At 35.4% G+C, this 20495-nt stretch overlaps 1 protein-coding gene across 1 annotated transcript in view; it reads right to left on the reverse strand.

Moving 5' to 3' along the window:
- Positions 1 to 424: 424 nt before the first annotated feature.
- BTBD7 (BTB domain containing 7) overlaps positions 425 to 20495 on the reverse strand; it is a 99441-nt gene continuing 79370 nt past the window's right edge. The window contains exons 6-11 of the mRNA XM_043987962.1: positions 19457 to 19617; positions 17682 to 17825; positions 13258 to 13447; positions 11009 to 11187; positions 7178 to 7606; positions 425 to 5669 (exon numbers count right to left, since the gene is read on the reverse strand). Of these exons, the coding sequence (XP_043843897.1) occupies positions 4854 to 5669; positions 7178 to 7606; positions 11009 to 11187; positions 13258 to 13447; positions 17682 to 17825; positions 19457 to 19617 (1919 nt within the window). The 3' untranslated portion in view covers positions 425 to 4853. The remainder of the gene's footprint in view (positions 5670 to 7177; positions 7607 to 11008; positions 11188 to 13257; positions 13448 to 17681; positions 17826 to 19456; positions 19618 to 20495) is intronic.

A 20495-nucleotide genomic window follows, 5' to 3' on the forward strand; every position in this document is an offset into this window, starting at 1 on the left:
TCAGCCTAGGTTCAAAAGATAGAAATGCTAGATCTAACACTATAAGCAACTGGAAGAAAGGAAATCTTTTAGCATCCAGTGATACCTCAGCCAATGTCCTGCACATGTTTGTTGAATGAATGATGTCATCTATACAAGTCATGAGTCTTTTCCCAAATTTGTAAAACAGGGAATGTCAATCTTAGAAATGTTTTGATGATGTGTGGAGAATAATGAATTTTATATTTGAATGTCATCAGTGCAATGACATGTAAGATACCCCATATTAATATGCTTGTTGCAATTCCAAACCCAGAGAAGGGCAAACTAACAATCCTTTAGTCTATCTTCAAAGACTGGGATGACTCTTCTATTGCAGTATGATATACTCAGGTTAACTGCTCAAAAAGACTATCCAACTCAGTAAATTTCTATACAATCCATTTATTTGAAATGCCAACTATATGTAGGATAAAGTCAGTGTTACATGCTTTTCAGTAACAGTAGAAAAATAGAACCAGTGAAAACCTTTGTACAACTGTAATGGTACTCAAAAGAGAAATGTATTGTTTTACAATGCATCACACAGACTGGAATTCAAGTTTGGAGGTACCTAAATAAAAATACTATATATATATATATTTTTAAAAAACACTATGTACAATTGAAGCGTAAACAAGTTTTACAAAGTACTGGTTATGCAGGTTGTAGAAAACACTTGCATAGGACATGAAATCGGTTTAAGAAAAATTTTCTGAGCCTTAACATTGAAGGCACTTGGACTTTATTACCATACAGCACAACACCAAGAAAATGCAGTATTGTAGAAGATACCACCTTTCAGAAATACAGGTGGATTACTATATGCCAACTGCAGATTTACCTTCTTGATCTTTCAGGTACCCCATATCCACGGGCAGGTTTTCCCACCACCTGCACATTTTAAAACAGATACACGGTCATGAATAGCCACACAAATGATGTTTCCACATCATGTCTAATCTCTTAAAAAGAACCACATAAAGACAAGAAATTACTTTCAAGACAAATAGAATACTTGTATGTATCCTTTCTATAACAAGGGCCACAGCATCATAATATTCAGACTAGGGAATAAATGACAGGATTTTTTGGTGGGAAGGGGAGATGGGGGGATTAGACCAAAGGGGAATCATTAAGGGTCCTGCCGATACAATAATTACAAAATAACTATTGTAATGTATGGGACAGAAAAGATAGACAGTTACAACTTCAGAAAAAAATTATTTTTAGGGCATTAACAAAATAAGAAAAATACTTTTAAGTAGTGTGTACTCCAGCTATTTTCATGAGCTTATTTGTGATGAAGTTTTAAAATAATTACCACACAGAGCAAACCATGAAAGAAGGGGAATTAGCACCCATCACGCACTCTGATTAAAAAAAAAAAAAAGAAAACAAAGCATTTCTCCCCTTTGAATTCAATATCAGATTGAAATCTTAGAATAACTAAGCCATCTCATATGTGCTTCAGAAAAAAAAGTTTTCTCTTCCTGCCCCCCAAAATAGGCAAACTTGTTTCTTTTGTAATGAAACCATTATGTTTAATAAAGAATAGTTATTGAGGAAGCAATTCTTTGCCTCTAGAGATAGATGTATTAAGAGACTTATTAACCTAAGTTTCTGTAGAGGGATACCAGTCTTCCCCACCCCATTACATTGTTTCCAGTTAATACAAATACTGTGCCCACTCAACTTTACTGAAAAGCCTCTCCAATAAACAAAAAGAAAATACCATAAAAGATCACTGTGATAATAAAAAGTGAATAAAAACTTGGGGGAAGCTCATACTACAAGAATTACAAGAGTCTGGCAAAGTTTCATACATAATTTCTACAGAAGGACTTAATTACAAAGAGATCCTAGCAAAGCCCTTAATGTTTAATTGATAAATGAAGTGTTGCAAGAGTTTAGGCCCAAGATTTACTTGGGGAAAGCTAATGGGCATGGTGTGAAGACTACATTATACCAAGATTTTAAAAACATTAAGTTCCACAAACAATTTTTATGCCACCATACATTTACCCCCCCCCAATCATTGTTTAATAAAATTATAAAACTAAACTAAAAAGGAAACAAATACTAACAGCACTTTCAGGAAGGTAGTATCTTTTCTTCTTCCATAGTGAGAGCAACATGAGTTGTCTACCCACTCTAACACGCTATGAGTACTGAAAATGGAGATTGTCTGAGCAGCCGATTGTCTCATGGAGATCTGGTATTTTTGTGATTTGGTTATTTTAAAATGCTTTTGTATCATATAAAATACCATTGTCTGTGGCCCTTAAATATACACTGTTTTCCAAAAACAACCTTCTGCAGTAATCTCATTTATCTTATCACAGCATACAAAGATTTAATAGATGTGTTTAAAAGCCATTGGCACACAGCTATTCAATTTACAAATTACATACCATAAAATACAGCAAGATAACTGATAATTAATCTAATAAGACACATGCATCACAGACATAGTATCCTTCTGCATGTTATCAGTCTATAGTGCCATACACTAAAGCGGTTTTTCCCCATATCAATATTTTAGTCAGTTATTCAAACTAATTCTTAGCTGAAAATGTAGATTTTGTAAGTAAATCAAATTATGAGCAGTGGTCATTTTAAAATAATTTGGGTAATGTGGAAGGAAAATTTATTAATTCTTATTAAAAGTGAATGTGCAGGTTTCAATAGTACCAGCCAAAATAATTCATAATCTGAATAGAGACAAGGAAGATTAAAAAAAAAAATCAAGGAAATGGAACTCTCATTTGCATTACCAGTAAAACTCTGGTCTGATCCAGAGAAGCAATTTATAACTGTATCCAACTGATTAATGTTAATATATATGAATACACACTAGAGAATAGACTGGAATCATTAACTCCTGTTTTTGGATTAAAATCAGACTTGTCAGGCCTCTAAAGATTATATCATCTATTATATGGTTTAGATCCTTAAGTAAGAATGAATTGTTATAATTCTCTATCTTAAAAAAAAAAAAAAAGCCTTTAAGGCAATGAGTAGGTCTACCTTATAAGTATGCTGTTAGTGTTTACCCTTGGATCTCTCAAACGAAATATACAACATGACCTAAATCAAAATTTAATAGGAGCAGTCAACAAGACAGCAAAACAACTTGGCAGCGTTTTATCTGGGTATAGTATAAGCACACGTTCCTGTCTTTGTGACTATCTATTGTTAGCATTAAAAAAATGTCAAGAGATATTCCTGAGTGTACATCCACAGGGTATATAGTAGGAAAAAATCTGCAGGAAGAACTACAGTTAATCAGGAAAAATCAGAGCTGTTGTCACCCAATAAAAATGTATGTACTTAAAAGTGCATGTAAGTAATTTACATGGTAGCTTGTAAAGGCCCCCTAGCCCTGCATAGTTTAAGAGTGAGTGTGAATGAGAGGATTCATATTTGTATAACATTAATATATGATGGAATATTCAGGAAGCCTCTTTTATTTATCCAAGTACTACTGTTGGATATATGTATGTGTGAAATACAAAACTGACACAAATAATGTTGAAGAATTGATTAAAAAAAAAAACCCTAAAACATCAGTATATTTACATGTAAGGTTAGGGGGAAAAACAGTCCTTAGCTCATGTACTGCTCTTCCTAGGGAGAGGATCTTAAAATATCCTATGTGCTGCAATAGTTTGGTAAATGCCCAAACCAGCATCCCCAGAGGAGTTCAAGTAGGACATGTAGTGTGTAACTTTTTTTTTTCTTTTTTTGGTGATTTAAAGCATTATGCATCACACAACTTCCTTCACATGACATCAAAATTCATTAGACATACATTAAAAACATTTAAAAGTATACATATTCTTACAAACATCAAATGACATCCTTAAGACTGAAGCCCTTTTATTTGTTCCCCAATAGGCAGCAAGACCACTGAAGGCAATAAGCAGTCATCTCACCCCTCTCAGCTGAAGAATTTGCTCTCAGAATCAGAAATCTAGTTAGTATGTCTCATGTTAATCTGACATTTTCAATGTTTCAAAATTAGAAGGACTTTGATTTGATTAAGATCCTATTTTGTGAAATGCTCATCTGCTACTTGAATTTACAGCAATTCAAACTTAAGAGTTCACACTGTAAATAAATTAATAATTTTAGATTGGGCAAGGAAAGCTTTTTTCTTCAGCATTCTTCACTAAACCAGAAAACTTCAGGATCCTGGGTGGACACTAGCTGGAGATACTAGCTCCCACGACTTAATTAAAAAAGGATGACAACAGATTCTTTTAGCAGAGACTGACCAGGCAGATTTCTGAACTAAAACTAGTACTAGCACTAAAAAGAGAGGAGCATTTTGATGTGCTGTTCTTTGGAATTCCTATAATTAAAAAATAAACACATTATAACTATTTCATAAGAAAATACATTTCAGTGTGCAACCCACTGCACATGGAAATTGGTAGGTGAAAGGTGAAATGCAAAAAAAAATATGAAAATACAGTCCTTTAAATGTGGCGATAAAGTTTAACAAGGTGATACAAAAATTAATGTGGGTAAAATAAATGTAGAGGTGCAAAAACTATTGATTTGTTTAAAAAAAGTGCCAGCTTGGTTTCTCTTAAAAAGGCTTCCTCAACACAATTGCTCAAAACACAAAATAAAACCAGATGCAGCATTTCAAAAACAAACCCTCACAGCATGCTATGTCTAATCAACATCGTATATACAAAAACTTGAGCAAAATAAAGTGAAACTGAGTTATCTGCTGGCTTTAAGAAATTTGTCTGAAAGTTGTCCGGTTGTGTCATAAAATGGGATGTTCCACATCTCAGGCACAGACCGTTTGGAGGTTACTTTTAGAGGGCAGACTTTTTGTATAAAAAGTCTGGTTTGCTTGGAGACCTCCTTCCTCTGCTTACTGAATCTTCCCTTTCCAACTCTGTATTTCTCTGGGCTCCATGTTCCAAGGACTCACCATCTGCCAGTCTCCTCCTGGACCTCTCTTCTGGAGTTTCAGAGCTACATGCAGAGAGTGAAGTTCTATTAGAAGTAAGCCCATATGTCAAATCAGTTTCCATTTTTGTTCGTCCCCTGACATGAGCTGGACCATTACTAGCGTTTTCCTGGACAGCTAATGCCAAATCCAACCGTTGGGATGGTTGTTCAACAACATCAAGGTGTACTGGCTCATTCTTTTGTCTCTGTTGATGCCCATCTTGAGAAAGCATATGTTCTCTCCTAGTTTCTTCTTGCTTTTTAGGGGAGATCTGGTTAGGTAGGTATGCTGACTTTAAGCCACTTGGTGATGCCTTACTGTGGCTATATAAATCTGGACCAAAATATACACCTTGTGGAGGCGAAGGGGAATGCCTGGTAGGAGCTGGAGTAGAAGGTCTGCAAGCAGCATTTGAGAAATCATAGAAATCTGGGTATTCTTGCTGATTTTCTCTAACATCCGTTTTTTGCTCTAGTGTGTGTTTCTTTCGAGAAGTGTTCATGTGCCTCTGCTGGATACATGATATGTGTTGGGGAGGTCCTGATCCTACCTCGGAAACTGGTTGGCTTAATTCTGTGTCAACAGCAAGTTCAGGCAGCCTCCTGTCCTTGAGTGATATTGTTGACACGCCCATGGCAATATCTGGCATCAGCTCATTGAGCATAGGCTGAGTACACTGCAGGAAAGAGGAGGAAAAAGCCCAAAGAAATGATCATATTAGAACTATCCTTAAAAGACAGCTGTGCTAAATATGTGATACTGCATAAATCATTTAAGCTCTGTGCATCTCAATTTCTTTCTTCCAATGGGAAGCTTGGCTTATATGACCAAGGTTTTTTTCCAACTCAAAAAATTCAATGACTCTATGTTCTATTATTTAAGTTTAGTCAATTTTATGACACTGATGGAAATATGGGATTAAAATTTGTGACATCTGATTATGATTCTATGGTCTAAAAAGAAGGATTGAAATAGAGGAATCCTTTTTATAGGTTTAGAACTGAAGGGAAGACACACCACAAGCTATCTGTATTATATCTTACTTTTTTCTGTATGGAATTTTCTTTTGTGGGGCAGAGAATCATGTTTTCTCTCACTAAATATTCTAATTAAATTCAAAAGCCTATTGAGCCAAATTATAATGTGGTTCTCTGTCAAATACATGTATAACCACCTCTTTGAATTCAATTTTACTGATATTGTGACAGTAAGAGGCAATATTTAGAAAAGTTTTCCTCATAGTATGACCTAAAGTAAAATCAATTAGACTATTACAGTACAAAATCAAAAAAGGTCTCATTTCTCAATACAGCTAACAGCTTCAACTACTTTAAGTTTTCAAAGCAAATTGATCTTGCTGATGAAAAAATATGCCTGAGGATTTTAATGTATTAGAAGGAAGAGCTAGGGGCAGCTAGGTGGTGCAGTGGATAGAGCTCTGGCCCTGGATTCAGGAGGACCTGAGTTCAAATCCAGCCTCAGACCCTTGACAACTTAGTAGCTGTGTGACCCTGGGCAAGTGACTTAACCCCAATTGCCTCACCACAAACAACAATAAAGAAGGAAGAGCTGGTAAAAGTAATGTATGGGTAGTCTTTTGGACAAAACATCAAAGACATATATGGTTTCATCCTAAATTATGTGAAATCACATCCTTCTGAAGTGTAAGTACAGAATAATAGATTCAAATTGTGTTTAAAAATTTTAAAGTATGCATGAACAGATCATTACAAAAATATATGCAGGTTCATTTTTTGCTCCTTTTAGGTCAAACTGTAAAGCTGTTGCTTTCTTTTAACTAGGGGCATGAAACTAGTGCCCCTCTTCTATTCTAACTAAATACATCTTATTTTCTTTAAATTTTCCTTTGTGGGGCAGCTAGGTGGCTCAGTGGATAGAGCACCAGCCCTGGAGTCAGGAGTACCTGAGTTCAAATCCGGCCTCAGACACTTAACACTTACTAGCTGTGTGACCCTGGGCAAGTCACTTAACCCCAACTGCCTCACTAAAAAAAAAAAAAAATTCCTTTGCTTTCTTTACCCATTCCCTTTCTTCTTCTCTTTTTCCATTTTCCCTTAACAGTACTGTTTTTAAGCACTAGTGTTTGCCTGTGGGGCCTAAAAAGGACTTTTGGCATTCTTTTAAACCTATCCACTTCAGGAGGTTACTTAAACATTGACTTACCTGTTTCTCAGCTGTCATCATTGTTGCAGTTGCAGCAACTGTTTGTCTCCCTGATCCTGTAGTATTAGTGCAATCAGGTGGCTCTGCTTTGATACCAGGTAAATAGACTGGAGGAGGGACAGCTTTGGGAGCTGTTCTTGTATGAAATAGCGAATGGTTGCACGGATAAGAAAAAGAACGTGAAGGATGCTGACTGGGAGCTCTTTGTTTCCAACCAACTTTGAACTGGCTGTGAAGTGGAGTAGCTGGAGGATGGTAGGGGGGTGGTGGAGGAGGCAAGGGTGGATGGAAGGCCACAAAAGTGTCTAGATCTGTAAACATGGTTTCTGCAGTTGGAGTACTGTTGACTCGACATCGCCCAGACTGTTTCACGGTCAAGAGTGGACTTTCATCCCCAAAACGTTCATCCGGAAAGAACTTGTGAGGATTCTACAAAAGAAAAAAAAAAAGCTAAAAATTGTCTGGTAATTACTAGATTTCTGGAAGAGTGTTACACATCAAATTATAAAAACAAACTGCTAAAGATCATTTACTAGACATCCACAGAAACACACCAAAAAGCACAAAACTATCATAAATAAGAATGAAAAACAAGCATAACAAAACAAAACATGATTTTCTAGGTCAAAACCCTAAGAAAAAGTATCAATAAGAGGAACAAGAGGGAACACTGTGCAGCTAAAGATACCCGCCCCCCCCCCCAAGGTCAACTACACTGAATATTGTGGCAAATAAACCAGCTATTTTTGTTGTTGTAGCAAGATATAAAGATCTTATGAGAATTTTGACTCATTCAAAAACAAGCAGTTCACATTCCAATATAATAATTTTTGCAAAGATAAGAAAACTAAGATACTGTTACAATAAAGAAAAAAACAAAATGAAGGTTGTTCTAAAACTCTCTCTAAACTGGGCCCCTCTGATATGTACTTCAGAATGACATAGAAAAAGCACAAATATGGCATTCTATACCAATTTCCTTTAACTGGTCTGGACTAACTTTTTTTTTGGTGGGGCAACGATGGTTAAGTGACTTGTTCAGGGTCACACAGCTAGTAAGTGTCAACTGTCTGAGGCCACGTTTGAACTCAGGTCCTCCTGAATCCAAGGCCGGTGCTTTATCCACTGCGCCACCTAGCTGCCCCCTGGACTAACATTTTGATAAAGGATGGGAATGCTGCTCTTCTGAACATGTTTTCAAAATTTCCAGTGTACAACTTTTGTTTAAAGCCTCACAAACAGTAACAGATTATGCCATTAAATGAATAGGAAACCATATAGTGCATTTAAGATGGAGCACAGACCCTCCAAAAGAATTGAGGAGCTTTTTCCCCCTATCATCTTGGGCCAATCCTGTTTTTCCATTTAAGGATTTAGGTCCTAGAGTTTCATAATTCAAGGACAGAGAAAACCAACAATTTAGCTACCAAAAGACAGGCTGGGAAAAGAGATCAAATATAATTTTCCTTCAGGTTCTAATGAGGGGGCTATGGTCAGGATGCTTTTTATATATAAAAAACAATACTACTGTTCTTCATTCACAAACCAGTTTAAGGAAGCTGCTAGAGTGCTCTTTCTGCCAAAAATGGAGTAGCTAATTGTTTTCTGGCTTGCCTTAATAATTTCATTCCTCATGTGGTGGAGGCATCAATGAGGGGCACTGCTATTCTAGATCTTATTCTCAACAATGAGGAAGAACTTGTTTCTAAAGTAGACATGATGGTAACCATTGGGAATGTGATTACTCCTCAGAATTTGTCATAGAAGAAAGGTAATAATCGGTTAGCTAGGCTCCCTAGATTTTTAGAGATCAGTTTTCAAAGGGTTCAGAGAAATTAGAGGTAGGACCCCATGGATTAAAATTCTGTAGAGGAAAATCATCTTAAGACAATGACAAGTTCTAAAGAATAAAACTCTGAAGACAGAAAGATAAATAATTACAACGGGAAGGAAAAAGGTGAGTAGACTAATAATATGTACACATAGGAACTCAATGACCACCTTAAAAAAGCCTGGAGTCAGGAAGACCTAACTTCAAATATGACTTAAATACTTAGTAGCTGTGTGATCTGGAGCTAGTCACTTAACCTTGCACAAAGTAGGTGCTATATAAAAAACATGAACAGAAGACAGAAGCAAGGTGAATGTAGAAGTGCAACATTAAGAATAGTGTCAAGAATGCTGAAACTCAGGGGCAGCTAGGTGGCGCAGTGGATAGAGCACTGGCCCTGGATTCAGGAGGACCTGAGTTCAAATCCGACCTCAGACATTTAACAATTACTAGTTGTATGACCCTGGGCAAGTCACTTAACCTCAATTGCCTCATCAAAAAAAAAAAAAAAAAAAGAGTAATGGGTAGAAGAATGCTGAAACTCAGAATGAATTAGAGGAAGGCTGAAGAATGTTAAGGACAACAAAGGGGTGGTACTAGGGAAAAGATCAAAGAAGGATAGGATAGCTACTTGAGGTGGATAGAGCAAGAACTACTCAAGACTTACTTTCTTTTATTCTTTTTTAAAAAAAAATTTCTGTAATGAAGAGGTTGATCTTTATATTGGAAATGATAGAGCAAAAGTAGTTTAAAGGGATTTGAAACACAAAAAATGCTGGAAGACAGTAATAGAGGCTTATAGCTGTTAAAATTACTAGTCCCAACATACTGAAAGGGCCAATGTTCTGGGATACCAGAGAAATGCTAAAGATATAGTTAACCAATGTTTTAGGAAAGCATTGGACAAAGTCTCTGAGGTTTTTCTTGTGACTTGCACAAAGGCACTCTTATCAAGTTTGCTTAATAATACAAAGTTAGAAAGAAAGATACTACACTGGATAGCACATTCAGGATCCAAAATGATCCTGACAGGTTAAGATGTTGGAGTGAATCTAATAAGATGAAAATATGGGGGGGGGAAGGGGGGAGAAGAAAATATTTGGGGAGAAACAAAGTCTTAGATAAGAAAAAAAATCAACTGGATAAGTTGGGTGAGGTACTGTTAGTTCATCTGAAAAAGAGCCAGAAACTTTCTTGTACTATCAAGTGACTATGAGATGCAGCAGCCAAAAGAACCACTGAAACCTTGGGCTACATAAAAAAGATGTAGTATGTAGGGTGAGGGAGGGAATGCTTCTCCTGCCCTCTGTTTTGGTCAGATCACATCTGCCACATGGTATTCAGTTCCAGAAGCTCCATTTTGGGAAGGAAAATAATAAGCTGGAGAGGGCAAAGTAACTAAGATGCTGAAGGGCCTCATTGAAATAACTGGGGATGTTTATCCTGAGACAAGATTTGAGTATTTGGAAGAAAGATTAAGACATGTTCTGCTTGGCCCCTTGAACAGAATATAATGGGTAGAAGTTGCAAAGCAGAAAATCTCAATTCCTTTATACATTAGTAAATAGACTGAGGAGTTCCTGTGGCCAAATAAATTCATCATCTGGTAGCCAACCTTCTGGTAACAAGCCTCTTTCCACTCTTAAATAGGCTGATCTTTGGATAAAATACCCAGAGTCTGTTACTCACAGATAAGGCATCTAGGTGGCTTTAGTGGATGGAGTACTGGACCTGGAATCAGGAAGACCAATTTTCAAATCCAACTTCAGACACTTACTAGCTGAGTGATTCTGAGGAAGTTCTTGATATTAATAACTTTGCTGCACTTAGCTCTCTTAGCTATTGTCCCAACATATGACAGACAGGAAAAACAAAATAAATCATAAAGTTTTCTAGGAAAACTAGTCAATATTTGGAAATGATACCCTAATACCTAAAACTTATTATAATAATTACTATAGTTTTCTATTTTAAAAAATATCTAAAATATTGCTTCCTACCTGCAGAAGCTCTGCAGCAGCATCTGCAAGACCAAACTCTCGTAACACTCTAATCTGAATTTCATAACTGACAGTAGCGCCTTCTCCACAGTTTAGAGCATAGGCTCTCTGCACTTGTTCAGTGTGACGTAGCTCCTGCAGACGTTTGACCATCTCTTTCATGACAAGGAGACGAGGAACTGAAAACAAAAGAAAATTTGTATATAGTGAGTAAACACATTTTACATTAATTCTCCATTCAAAAATAGTGTCCAATTAAGACTATGTTTTGTAATTTGTGGTTGTCAAAAAATAAAATATTTTTATATGAATTTACTTATTGAGCCATTTAACATGTGCAATTTTTAAAAAGCATACTAAAATGGCTCCTTAGTTGTGTCATTACTTTCATCTACAGCAACACAAAATATCTAACCAAAACATTATAGCTAGATTCTCGTTAGTGTGGATAATGAATGTTGGGAATTAGTCTCATCGTTCAAATTTGTACTATATATTTCCATTACAATATTTTATATAAGACCATTCATTCCCAGGATTCATTATTCATACTAATGAGAACCTAGCTATTTTAGCTATCTTCCAATTCTATGTTTTTATTAAAATGTGAAACATATGAACAATTAATTTCTGGGCACACCTATTCTTGAAGATTCCTAGGCATTAAAAACACTTTAAGGCAATTTTTCAGTAACAGAAATAGAAGTCTAATATGATGTCTTCAAAATGCATAGTTAAATTAGCTAAAGGAATTAAGATTTTATTTTATATTATTAACTTATTTTGTACTCTCAGAATATGACATCTTTATAGCAATCCTGGATTAAAATGTAGACATCAAATTAGAAGGAAACAACATGGTGAAGTAGAAAATAGGCTAAACTTGGAGTCACAGGACTCAAGAACAAATCCCTCTCTGTCACTTAAAGCCTATATGACCTTAGGCAAATCACTTAACTTCTGTGGACTTCAGTTTCCTACCCTGTAAAATTAAGGGGTTAGACTAGAGAGATAGATGATCCCTAAAATTTCTTCCAGCTCTCCATCTAGGATTCTATGAGTTATGATCTTATAAGTTCTTGCCAAATTGTTATCATTATTCGACTCCTACAAAGAACAGACAACAATTTTATGGATTTATTTCTGAATCAAGCCTTAAAATAAATAGCTATCCATACAGTTGTAGAACTACCATTCTACAAAATGAATACCAAATGTTACTTGATCTCCCAAAGAATTTAAGCTTGAGGGCAGGGACGGTTTTGGTTTTGCTTTTTGTATTCACAGTGCATAACAGTATCAGACACACAGGAGGTGCATAATAGATGTCCTAGGAACTATCTAAGAAAGCCACTGACAATAAAAAGGAAACTTGTATAGTCAAAGAAATATAAGAGTTCAAAACTAGTCTGGCTAAACTTATAAATGACATAGCCAAAAAGAATTACTGATAAAATCCAAAACAGGGTGATTCCAGGAAAGACAACTAATATGCTAGCATGGCTAGTTGTATAGAACATCTAACACAGTATGGACACTAAGTAAATGCCTAGGAATATACTTTTTTGGTTGACATTCTGAATATATGAATACGACTGTAGTTAATAAATTCTGGTTTCTGAGCAATTTGTAGCTCCAGGAGGTAGAATAGGAAGGGTGGGCACTATATATTTTCTCCAATGCCCAGGACATCTCAAACCCCTCCAAAACAGAAATTAAGTGTCAAAGGAAACAACAAATCCAATCCAGGACATGATGCTCCCTAACCCTGAGCTCTCTCCATACCCCTCTCTCCTAGTAGTGAGGCTTCACTAGTAGATCCAAGGACCCAACACAACCTTACATCAAAACCCACCTCTGCACTCCAGTATTCCCTTGTTCTTTCCAACGCCAATCACCTTGAATTTAGAAAGTGGGCAATTTCACTGGGGTAAAAATATTCATGCTAAAATTAAAATTGGTTAAAAGACAGAATAGAACAATGGATGATAAAGAGGGAAAATGGCTTAAAGAGATATTATTATTTTTTTTTGTTTTTGGGGGGCAATGGGGGTTAAGTGACTTGCCCACGGTCACACAGCTAGTAAGTATCAAGTGTCTGAGGCTGGATTTGAACTCAGGTCCTCCTGAAGCCAGGGCCGGTGCTCTATCTACTGCACCACCTAGCTGCCCCCTTAAAGAGATATTATTAAGAAATGGATAAATAATATATTTAGTTACATATATACAGTGAAGCATAAAAGACTCACCTGGAATTTCATTGGCTACAACTGAAGGAGGACTGGACTGGTTACTGCTTATTTGCTGGTGACTGATCATATGACAACACTGTGGTACTGCATTGTTTACCATATAAAGCGTATCAGGAACATTGGACATTCTAACCATCCGTAATCGAACAAGGTCTGTTTGTTCCACCATCATTTCATCTAGCACTGACTGAAATAAATCATTCACAACGAATCAGAATTAGTCAAAACATTATTACCACTTAATCATATTTCCTGGAATGCAATTACCTCCATTACATAAAAAAGGACAAAGAATTTGTTTCTAGTTTATGAAGTTTTACAACTTCACTGAAAGGAAAAAATAACCCCAATTTCCTTCATTTTAAAACAACCCTTTTGTTATGGCTTAGAGAATAAAATTTTAAATTCTATTTTCCCCCCAAGCATGAGTTATACTGTAAGAATCTGAATACTGACTGATGAAAGAATAAAATAAAATTAATGAATAGGATATATATAAATAGGATCAATCATGACTGTAGATTTTTTTAACTAGAAAAGGCCTTAAAACAGTGGCCAGAATCCAGATGGTGGAGTCATAGGTAATATTTTTACCTTAGCTCTTCCACAATGAACTAGAAAAGCATGCCAGACTGAATTCTAATTGAGAAAGTGAAGAAAAAAGTCATAGTGAGCCATTTCCCAAGCCTAAAGGCAACTCAGAAAAACAGAAAGCTCTGTAGATATTCTCTCAATCTTCTTCTTCTTCTTTTTTTTTTTGCAGGGCAATGATGTTAAGTGACTTGCCCAGGGTCACACAGCTAGTAAGTGTTAAGTGTCTGAGGCTGGTTTTGAACTCAGGTCCTCCTGAATCCAGGGCCAGTTATCCACTGCGCCACCTAGCTGCCCTCTCCTCAATCTTCTTGTTCAAAAATTATAACGGAAAACTAACCAGGTATCTTTAAACCAGAAGGTAAAGTAGAAACTGAAAAAATCCACTGGCTACCTCCTGAAAGAAATCACAAAATGAAAATTCCCAGCAACAATATAGACAAAATCTAGAAATCCAGATCAAGAAGAAAACTCTGAAAGCAGCCAAAGAGAAAGAATTCAAATATCATGGAGTCAAGGTCGGATCATATAAGATTTAGCAGCTACCACTACAAAGAAATGGAAGGCTTGGAATGATATTTTGGAAGGCAGAGGACCTAGGATTGGAACCAAGAATAATCTACCCAACAAAACTGAGTATAATTGTACAGGGGGAAAAATTAGAAATTTTCTGATAAAAAGACCAGAAATGAACAGAAAATCTGACATTCAAACACAAAACTTAAGAGAAGCATAAATGATATACATGGAGTTAAAATAAAGAGCTAGAGCGGAAACTACTATACTTTTGCCTAAGTAAAAAAGGCAGGGGTAGCAATCATGATCTCAGAAAAAGCAAAAATGGCACAGCATCTAAATTCTTGACAGAAAAGTTAAATAAGTTACAGAAAGAAATAGACAATGAAACTGTAACAGCAAGGGGCCTCAATTTGCTCCTTTCAGAAAGATAAAGCTTATCATAAAAGAAACAAGAAGTTAAGGAAATGAGCAGATTTTTTAGAAAAATGAGCTATTACAGACATTTGTAGAAAACTGAATGGGAATAGAAAGGAGTATGCCTATTCTCAGCTGTGTATGACACCATCACAAAAAATGACCATGTATTAGGGCATAAAAACCTCACAAAGAAATGCAGAAAAGCAGATATGTTAAAGCCATCTTCTTCTGGCCACTTTTTTATTTTTATTTTTTTAGTGAGGCAATTGGGGTTAAGTGACTTGCCCAGGGTCACACAGCTAGTAAGTGTTGTGTCTGAGGCTGGACTTGAACTCAGGTCCTCCTGATTCCAGGGCTGGTGCTCTATCCACTGCACCACCTAGCTGCCCCCGTTCTGGCCACTTTTGCAATAAAAAGTAGATTCAGGAGCAGCTAGGTGGTGCAGTGGATAGAGCACCAGCCCTGGAGTCAGGAGGACCTGAGTTCAAGTCCGGCCTCAGACACTTGACACTTACTAGCTGTGTGACCCTGAGCAAAGTCACTTAACCCCAACTGCCTCAAAAAAAAAAGTACATTCAATAAAAGGCCTTTGAAGCATAGATGAAAATTAACTGGAAAGGGCCTTGGAGTTCATCTAGTCCAATGCTCTTATTTTACAGATGAAGAAACTGTGCCCCAGAGAGGTTAAGTGACTTGCCCAAGGTCACAAAGAGAATAAATGGCAGGGCTTGGATTCAAATACATGTCCTATGATTCTAAATCTAGGGCTCTTTCCATTATACAAATACTCACCCCCCCATACCTAACACAGTAATCAGGACTAGGAACATGTACATAAAATTACTATAAAGAAAATAATACTTTTTGTGTTGTTTTTCAAATTTAAATAAAAACTGTCACAATACAAAATAAAATTTCTTATCAAAGTTAACAAAATTAGAAATTGAACATAATTCAGTCTAAACCCCCAGAAATGGCCAGAATAAGTAGTTACATCGAAGTCATCTTCATTTTTAGGGACATTTATTTTACTATACCCTATGGATAATACTAAGACCGTAGAAGACAGCATCTGGTTGCACTATTGTCTATTTCTGAGACAGAGAAGGATCTAGAAAAATCTGTGCTATATTGACCTTTCAATTCCAGATAGGAATTCCTCTTAAGTGATGGAGTATCTTTTGAAAGGCTCAAAGAAAACCATACAAAACCATACCATCTTGCTTTTTCTGCAATGGATCAGATGGAACAATTTCCTTATCTATTTTGAAAATGTTAAACTATGGAGTAGCTAAGTGGTGCAGTGGATAGAACAGGAGGCCCTGAGTTAAAATCCAACCTTGGTCACCTTGGACAAGTTACTAATTGCTTCAAAAAACCAAACCAAAACAACAACCACCACAAAACTAAACTATGCCATCAATACTATTTTTTTTTAAACTCTAGTCAATCATAGATTTAGAGCTAGCAGTAAACTTGGAGGTCCTTTAGTCCAATCCCCTCATTTTCTAGATGAGGGAGCTGAGGCCCAGAGAGGTTAACTGACTTGTCCCACATGGTAATAAGTGGCAGAGCCAGGATATGAAGCCAAGGCCTTTGACTCCGAATGCTTTCCAATATCTAATACTACCTATAATTTGCCAAATGGAAATTCTCTTTTGATAATATGCTAAGAACTCTGATAATGAGTACTGAGAATAGTTTTTTATAAAAGCACAAAAAATGTACTTTCAAATAAAAGGTTATGTTTTCTTTTTTTTTAAATTAATAAAGTATTTTATTTTTTTTCCCCGTTACATGTAAAGATAGTTCTCAACTTTTGTTTATACAAGCTTTCCAATTTCAGATTTTTCTCCCTCTCTCCTCCCTCCCCTAGACAGCAGGTAATCTGATATAGGTTTTATACATATACACACACACACACACATGTGTATATATATATATATATATATATATATATATATATATATATATATATATATATATATATATATATATATATGTTATGTTTTCTTACTTTGGTTCAGACAGCTTAATGACTCTTATTTAAAGAGGTAAACTTATATGTTTTCTACTCATTACAGTATTTCATTTTATTTTTTATTATGTATTGCCCATAATAACTATTTGACAAAACGGAAATTCTTTCCTATTTTGGGTATTTGGGGAATAAGAAATGATAAGTGGCTGGCTTTTTAAGGAAAACTTTATGAACAAGTATTAGCAATTTATTTTCTTAGTTTAACGAAGGAAAACATACTGAATGGGGAGCCTGATTCATAGTTAAGAAGACGTAGGTTCAAGTACTATATCTCATCCATAGTGACTATGACTCTTAGATAGTCACTTACCTTTGGACCTCAGTCAACTCTGTAACTTACACAGAAAGATCTGCACTTACAGAGAAAGTTCTTCATTGGGAGTTCTTATACCAATAAAATTACAAGTTCAACTTTTCAAAAAGGAAGAAAAATGAAATAATCTTTCAAAATATTTTCCCCATGTTGAAAGACTATAAGACAAAAAGAAGTTTATTAAAATGTAATTTTCCTTTTTTCTTTCTTTCTTTTTGGTGAGGCAATTGGGTTTAAGTGACTTGCCCAGGGTCACACAGTTGGTAAGTTGTCAAGGGTTTGAGGCCGGATTTGAACTCAGGTCCTCCTGATTCCAGGGCTGGTGCTCTATCCACTATGCCACATAGCTGCCCCTGAATGTAATTTTCTTAAAGATAATAATTTACAAAGTAACTAGTGTTATAGTTAGAAAAAAATGGTTTTTGATCAATCAAAGCATTATAATTGCCTAACAGAGACTGAACTTTTAAAAACATCTTTTATAATTAAATGTTTCCACCAATAATTAAGTAATCCAGCATCTAAAAAGATTTTCATTACCTTTGCTTCATCAACATAAGGAGAGAAGAGTCTTGGTCGAACGTATATTCCAGCATTTTTTTGTCGTAACCATGCATTTGACTTTCCACCTTCAGCTGTAGGTAGCATATCAGATGGAGGAGTACTAATCAAGCTTCTCTTCAGCTTTTTAATAAGAAGATTAGAGAGACTTAGATAAATCACAGGTACTGCAAATGTACCATATGAATGAACTATTTCTGAATCATTAAAACGAATAAAAATTCAGCCACATAGATAAAATGTTTACAATTTAAAAATATTTTCTAACAGGCAAAGGATGCAGCTTGGAAAAAACCAAACAAATCCAAAAACAGTTCATTGGACCTGTGAATTTTTCTTCCAATAAGTATAGTCCTTTTAATTTTTTTTAGTGAAGCAATTGGGGTTAAGTGACTTGCCCAGGGTCACACAGCTAGTAAGTGTTAAGTGTCTGAGGCCGGATTTGAACTCAGGTCCTCCTGACTCCAGGGCTGGTGCTCTATCCACTGTGCCACCTAGCTGCCCAAGTATAGTCCTTTTAAAATCAGGGAGGTGAACTCTAAGCAAAGATAAATTGGAATAACAAATATAACTTAATCCTACTAAGCAGTCCTTGGAAAGAAGTTTCTTTTAGTTTACTTAATTAAAAACAAACAAACAAAAAGAGAAAAATCAATCTTCTTTCTCTTTTATATCCCTGTCCTCCAAAGTGGATTAAAGAAAAAGAAATCCTTTTGCTACACATGAAAAACGAATTTTTATCTATTTCAAAATGTGTTTTCCTAAGCTGTAAAGCATCATACAAATGGGGTGGTGGTAGTAGTAGGTCATAGTAATATAATAACAAAATAATATTTATATATGACTTTGGGTTTAGTATTCATAGATTTTGAGTTGATATAATTTCTTTTAAAAAAAATAAAGTATTTTATTTATTTATTTTTTCCTGTTACATGTAAAGATAGTTCTCAACTTTTGTTTATACAAGCTTTTCAGTTTCAGATTTTTCCCCCTCCCCCCCCTCCCCTAGACAGCAGGTAATCTGATATAGGTTATATATATATATATATAAATAACATTAAACACATTTCTGCATTTGTCATGTTATAAGAGAAAAATCAGAGCAATGAGAAAAAACCTCAAAATAGAAAAACAGCAGCACCAAAAGCAAAAGAAATAGTATGGTTCATTCAGCAGAGTTGATATCATTTCAGCAATTATCTAGTCAATTACATCTTACAGATAAGGAAACTAAGGTACAGAAAAAGAAAGTGACTCATTCAGGATCAGAGTCAACTGACAGTATGAAAACATGTCTTTTTCTTTCTATAGTTTGTTAAGTCTTCAATGAGAGCTGAAAATGTAATGAAATTTCCTTCATTTTTTTCTTAAACTGACCCCAATATTTCTCCATGAATTGAGACTTGAGTCTTAATGTACACTAATAAATTAATGTACAACAGAACACATACTTTTGAAAAGCATGCTCAAGCTATATTTTAATTGATTACACAACACCTTATGACCCATGTTAGTAAGAGGAATTCTATTCACTTGAAGAGATTAACTTGTCTTTTTTTTTGGTGGGGTAATGAGGGTTAAGTGACTTGCCCAGGGTCACACAGCTAGTAAGTGTCTGAGGCTGGATTTGAACTCAGGTCCTCCTGAATCCAGGGCCGGTGCTTTATCCACTGCGCCACCTAGATTAACTTGTTTTTATGGTTCATATATATTTTTTCCCAACGAATGGATCAAGGAAAAGAAAAACCACTTACCGCATCACTCAAAATTTCACTGTTCATAGGTAAAATATGTTCAATTCGGACAAAGGGTAAGAGGGAAGAGAGTATCTCTCTAAGTTCCTCAATGTCTAGGTCTCGCCTCTTCACTCCTCTCTTGTTCACACTATGAGCAGTACCACTTATTAAGTTTGGTTCTGTAGGAGAGATAGAGGAGGACAATTAAAGTAGTATTAAAATAAATTAAGGTTTTCAAGAGGTGAGATTCAATTTATTTTCTAGGACTTTTAATTTACAAAAAACATGTCAACAAAGCATTTTACGAAAAGAAAAAGCTCAAAAGTGTGAATAGTAAAAACATCTTTTAAAGATCATTTTATATTTTATACAGATTTTTTTTCTTTGATTCCATTTAGGAAAGTAAAGAGCTATCAACACAAAAGGCAAAAACCCCACTATTCTGGTTAGGGTCCTCCCCATTTTTGTATCTGAGTTTTGGTGAAATGGTATGTTTAAGTTTCTTGAGAACAGAGATTACTTCTTTCTTTGGTTTTGTATCCCTAGCACCTAGCTCAGTGTCTGACACTAGGTAGGTGTTTAATTAAGATGCTTTTTGACTGATTATTTTTGGTCACTGTAGTTGTATCAACATAATTCTTAGCTTGCTTTAGTTAATAAATATTTAATAGTAATAAGATATACATTAACCACTTATGCCAACTGGAACAAAAACATCTTCATTGGCATTTAAATCTCAATATCCAAACCTGACATCTTTTCTAAACACTAGATATGATTCTGCAAATGTCTACAAGACACCTCATTTCCCAAACTTGGTTAGTTATCTATCACTCTAAAATGGTTCCTTTTTCTGAGCTATGGCACCACTATTTATTCACCTAGTCTCTAAGTTTGGTGTTATTTGAATTTTCATTTCTCATATTGAATAATAACGTCTAATGATTTCAATTTTGCAACAATTCATAATTTGTCCTCTTACTACAATCCTAAAACAAGACTTCATTATCACCTCTATGGATTATACTGCAATAGGGTCTTACTGTCTCTACTGTCA

This window comes from Dromiciops gliroides, chromosome 2, assembly GCF_019393635.1.
Source record: "Dromiciops gliroides isolate mDroGli1 chromosome 2, mDroGli1.pri, whole genome shotgun sequence".
Lineage (NCBI taxonomy): Eukaryota > Metazoa > Chordata > Mammalia > Microbiotheria > Microbiotheriidae > Dromiciops > Dromiciops gliroides.